The 5,020-nt window shown below is 49.2% G+C and overlaps 1 protein-coding gene across 1 annotated transcript in view; it reads left to right on the top strand.

Moving 5' to 3' along the window:
* Positions 1–361: 361 nt before the first annotated feature.
* Positions 362–5,020, top strand: part of PFAS (phosphoribosylformylglycinamidine synthase) — a 22,489-nt gene continuing 17,830 nt past the window's right edge. The window contains exons 1-8 of the mRNA XM_006151745.3: positions 362–531; positions 618–753; positions 2,422–2,527; positions 2,919–3,108; positions 3,228–3,333; positions 3,688–3,828; positions 3,930–4,054; positions 4,222–4,350. Of these exons, the coding sequence (XP_006151807.1) occupies positions 390–531; positions 618–753; positions 2,422–2,527; positions 2,919–3,108; positions 3,228–3,333; positions 3,688–3,828; positions 3,930–4,054; positions 4,222–4,350 (1,075 nt within the window). The 5' untranslated portion in view covers positions 362–389. The remainder of the gene's footprint in view (positions 532–617; positions 754–2,421; positions 2,528–2,918; positions 3,109–3,227; positions 3,334–3,687; positions 3,829–3,929; positions 4,055–4,221; positions 4,351–5,020) is intronic.

The raw sequence follows: 5,020 nt of genomic DNA, 5'->3' as shown, positions 1-5,020 counted from the left end.
TTTCAAAAAGGAGTAAGCCCTACTATGAAGGCCAAAGTGGTTTCTGTCTTCTTCACAGTGGTGTTCCTGACACCTTGCCTGGATCCAGCAAGTATAGGTTTTTTAGGAACGTGTCAGGAATGTAGCTGTGCCCCCTACCACACATGACTAAAGCTGACATTTTGTAGGAATAAAATCCTCAAGGTTATTAGATTTCTCAGGTTACTTTATTTCTCTGTATGCTCTTATTTTCCTGGCCCCATTCCTAATGGCTCAATTGCCCTTGGAACTTACAATCAGGTCAACAGATAGGCTAAATATAGTTAATGCTTTCTTTTATCTTTCTTTCTTTCTTTTTTTTTTTTTTTTTTTAAATGAATCTAATTCATCAGTAAAGGACACTTGCAGAGATGGCCCCAGTTCTTCACTTCTATGTCCGTCCCTCTGGCCATGAGGGGGCAGCCTCTGGACACATTCAAAGAAAACTTAAAGGGAAACTGCCAGGGCTACAGGGCATCGAGACCGAACTGTGCTACAACGTGAACTGGACAGGTTGGGCCCAGGTATTGAGTGCTTGGAGGAGGTGCCCAGTGCCGGAGGCAGTGTCTCAAAGTATTGGTGGCCTTTTCTCCCCATAGCTCAGGTCCTCCCAAATGCGGAGGAGATGAAGAAACTGATGTGGCTGTTTGGCTGCCCTTTGTTGCTGGATGATGTTGCTCAGAAGTCCTGGCTCCTTCCCGGCTCCAGTGACCTGCTGCTGGAGGTTGGCCCCAGGTAAGCGTCTCAGTAGGGAGCAACTCATTCCATGTTCCAAGGTACATCATGTCTTTTTATTTATTTATTTTTTTTTTTAGGTTTTTGCTATAGGGCACATGCACTTGCCAGAGAGGAGAGAGACAGAGAGAAACAGTAAGAGGGAAAGTGAGTGAGAAATCAGCCCCCAGGGGTATGGCTACACCACAGTCTCGTCTCTTCTGTTCTTGTCTTGGGGATTTTGGGCATGCATGCCTGGTGTGAGTTTCAAGCCACTGAGTCTGGAACTCGAACCACAGTCAACCACCACCTTAACCACCACTCCACCTGCTGGCCCCCCATCATGCCTTTTTAACACACTGCCCTCCCACTTCCATTCCTCTACTTCCTCTCGTGATCCTTGGGAGAGCTGCTTTTCTTTGCTGCATCCTACTGCCAGCCTTGGAAGCCATGCACATGCTTTCCCCATTTGGTAGATGCCTTTGAAGACCTAGCCAGGTACCAGGCATGTGGTGGAAGTAAACAAATTGCATTCTATAATAATTTTTAAAATTTGATTTACCTTTCTTTTATGAGTGGAGGAGGGGCACCCTTAATGGGATCTTCATGCCATGAATCACCTCTGGTTTCACTAGTCTGGGTTATAGGTATGACCCAGTGTGCTCAGGGGGGCTCTGGGACCTTCCCCACATGGGTCCAATTACCACTCTGCCACCACCTTACTCACAAATTGCATTTTTCTTAAACAGGTTTTTTTGTTTTGTTTTGCTGTAGGGTATGTACACTCACCAGAGAAAGAAAGCGAGAAATCATCACCCTAGCGGGGATGGTCATACTACAACCCACTGTCCTCCATTCTTCTCTTGGGATTTTGGGCACATACACTTAGCATGTTTTCCAAACCACTGGGTCCAGGAGTTGAACCATGCAGTTGGCCATGTGGGATCTGTTCACCTTAACCATCATGCCACCTTCCAATAGTTTAATTAATTAAATTAATTAATTAATTGGCCAGAGAGTGTTTGTGTTTGCCAGAGAGAGGACTCACCCCCAAAGGAGTGTGGTCATGTCACAAACCTGTTCCTCCAGTTTCTCGATCACATCAGGATTTTGGACACACAACGCACACATGCTCAGTGTGTTTTTCAAGCTGCCTGGGCCAGGATTCCAACTGCAGTTGGCCATGTGGCATCCAGTTCCCAGTGTACAGCACTTAACTGCTGCACTGCAGGGCTAGCCCACAAATTGTGTTCTGAGAAGTTAAAAAATAAAGCGTTTTTGATGCTAGAAGGACAGTTTTGGTTTGAAAACAGGTTTCTTTTCATTTTTTTTAAAGAATATTTATTTATTTAAATCCATTTGTTGTTTGTTTGCATGTATGTATGTATGTATATATTTAATTTGACCAGACAGAGATAAAGAGAAAGAGAGAGAGAGAGAAAGGGAAAGGTAAAGAGAGACAGCAAGATGCCATGTCTGGGACTTGAACTGTGGTTAGCCATGTGGGAATCCAGTGTCTTTAACCACCACGCTACCTGTCCACCCTGAAAGCAAGTTTCTTAGGGCCTGGTCTGAGACTGGAGGCCAATAGGAGGTAGTGGAGGGATGTTGACTGGACAGTGGGTTCTACTTTCCCAGTGTAAGTTTGGTGGGGACTCTCAGGTCCTAACCATCTGGCCCACTCTGCAGGCTGAACTTCTCCACGCCAACCTCCACCAACATCGTGTCAGTGTGCCAGGCCGCTGGACTAGACACTGTGGATCGTGTAGAGATTACCCGGCGCTACCAGCTCTCGGTGAGGCAGTGGGTGATCATGGTGGGGATTCTGGAGGAGAAGATGGCCCGGAAATAGGAGACTAGATTCTAAACTCTGGGGAAATAATAGGAGATGTGGGGGGAGGAGCCCCTAGCTTTAAGCCCACCCTGTATGGTCATGCAGGTTGTTTGCCACCTGCTGGTACCTAGTTGATGGGTGAATATGACCGAAATTCAGCCTGTCTTCCATTACTACTCTGTGTATTCTGGCATGGACTCATGCCTGCAAGAGGCCTCTTTTTTTGTCACTGAACAACTGCTAGGTAGGGTGACAGTGGACTGGCCCTGCCTGACATGGAGAGCTGAGGGTGTGCCCCCTCTCTCCATCCTTCAGCTCAGCACCCTTGCGCTCTGTGTGTGTCTCCCTCTAGTTTGCCCACCCTCCTCCCGCTGAGGTGGAGGCCATTGCTCTGGCTGTCCTTCATGACCGGATGACGGAGCAGCACTTCCGCTATCCCATCCAGACTTTCTCCCCTGAGAGCACCCCAGCACCCCTCAATGGTCCTATCAACATATTGACTGAGGGCCGGCCTGCTCTGGAAAAAGCCAACCGAGAGCTAGGTAAGTAGGGGTCCCCAGGGAGTCAGGGGGAGGGCCCAGGATCAGCTAGTATGGTTGCCAAGACCTGGAGTATGGTGGCCTGAGGGCTGCAGTCAGCTGCAATAGGGTTTGTCTCCTAGGTCTGGCCCTAGACTCCTGGGACCTGGATTTCTACACCAAGCGCTTCCAGGAAATGCAGCGGAACCCCAGCACCGTGGAGGCCTTCGATTTGGCTCAGTCCAATAGGTGGGGAGGAGTGGGGTCGTTCTGATCTCTGAGCTCATGGAGGTTGGATGGAGAATCTCAGAGACTCGTCTTCATGGCTCTACCTTGGCATAGGGGCGTCCCTGAGACCGAGCACTTGGGCTCCTCTAATCCATCCAGAAGTCCACATTGAAATCTTGGTTTTTTTCTTCACTTTGGCTCTGGATAATCCACAGTGACAGAATTCTTGAAAATCAGGCTTTTTGAAATACATTTCATACTGTCTAAGTATGAATTGACCGTAACACTGTTCAGTGCTGGTGAGGTGGCATGGCGCTGAGAACTGACCCCGTCCACCCTGCCTTTCCTTCCCCATGTCCCCCTGTCACTCCACAGCGAGCACAGCCGACACTGGTTCTTCAAGGGCAAGCTCCACGTGGATGGGCAAAAGCTGGCACACTCTCTGTTCGAGTCTATCATGAGCACCCAGACATCTTCAAATCCCAACAATATACTCAAGTTCTGTGACAACAGCAGGTGGGATGGCCTTGGGTCTGAGGGCTGGGAGGCCGCAGTCCTCGGTTGGGTTGGCACATACACCAGGAAGGAAGCAGAGTCCAGAACGGATGTTTCCACAGTGCGATCCAGGGCAAGGAAGTCCGATTCCTACAGCCTGAGGACCCCACACGGCCAAGTTCCTTCCGGCAACAGCATGGGCTGAGACATGTTGTCTTCACAGCAGAGACTCACAATTTCCCCACAGGTGAGCTGGGTTCCTGGGAGGAGATAGGTGAGATCAGAGAGGAGGGTAGGGCAAAGGTCCCAGGCTCCATAAAACTATCAGGGAAGCTGGTTGTCTTTTCAGTGGGGACAGCCAGAGGTATGGGTTTGTCTTCACAGCACTGTACCTCTCCTCCTCTCTCTTCACAGGAGTAGCCCCCTTCAGCGGTGCGACCACGGGCACAGGGGGCCGGATCCGAGATGTCCAGTGCACAGGCCGCGGGGCTCACGTGGTGGCTGGCACTGCCGGCTATTGCTTTGGAAACCTGCACATCCCAGGTCCTTCCTCTCGCCACCTTCCCTTCAGAGTCCTTGTCCTGGCAGGCACTGAACACTTCGACTCTTTTTCTTAGATAGGGCACTAGAGTAGTTGGCTTTTTGCTAACCAGTGTCAGGAGTATAGGCCAGGGAAGACCAAGGTTGCTGGAATGGCTTTGCAGAAATACCATTTCTTTAAAAACTAGCATCGGCTTGGGGCCGTCAGGTGGCGTGGTGGTTGGGGGCGCTTTGACTCGCACATGGTCGACCATGATTCAAGTCCCAGACCTGGTGATGTACTTTTTCACTTTCTCTCTCTCTCTCTCACTCTCTCCCTCTCTGGTCAAATTAACATAAATAAAGGAATAAATAAATAAAGTTAAATAATTCTTTTTAAAAAAAAACCTGAAAAACTAGTATCAACTTAACTGGAAGACGTGATACGGGATGGGTCTGATGGTCACCACCTGCCCGCAAAGTCCAGTTTGGTAGCCTCTAAGAACTCATGCAGAGGGCTAGAGGGAAGGCTGGCATCAGAGGTGGAAAGCAAGACCAGTGCTTTCTTGGAAGCTCTACACCTTACTAAGATGGGGTTTCCTAAAATGGAATGTTCCAGCCTTGCACATGGTCCTTGTTGGCAGACTTCCTAAAGGACGTTGACTCTGTTGTCTTCACTTCCATTCAGCGGTCT

The sequence above is a fragment of the Tupaia chinensis genome, unplaced genomic scaffold (assembly GCF_000334495.1).
Source record: "Tupaia chinensis unplaced genomic scaffold, TupChi_1.0 Scaffold000330_1, whole genome shotgun sequence".
Classification (NCBI taxonomy): Eukaryota; Metazoa; Chordata; class Mammalia; order Scandentia; family Tupaiidae; genus Tupaia; species Tupaia belangeri.
The sequence above is the reverse complement of the archived record's forward strand: the minus strand, read 5'-3'. Positions and strand labels throughout refer to the sequence as shown.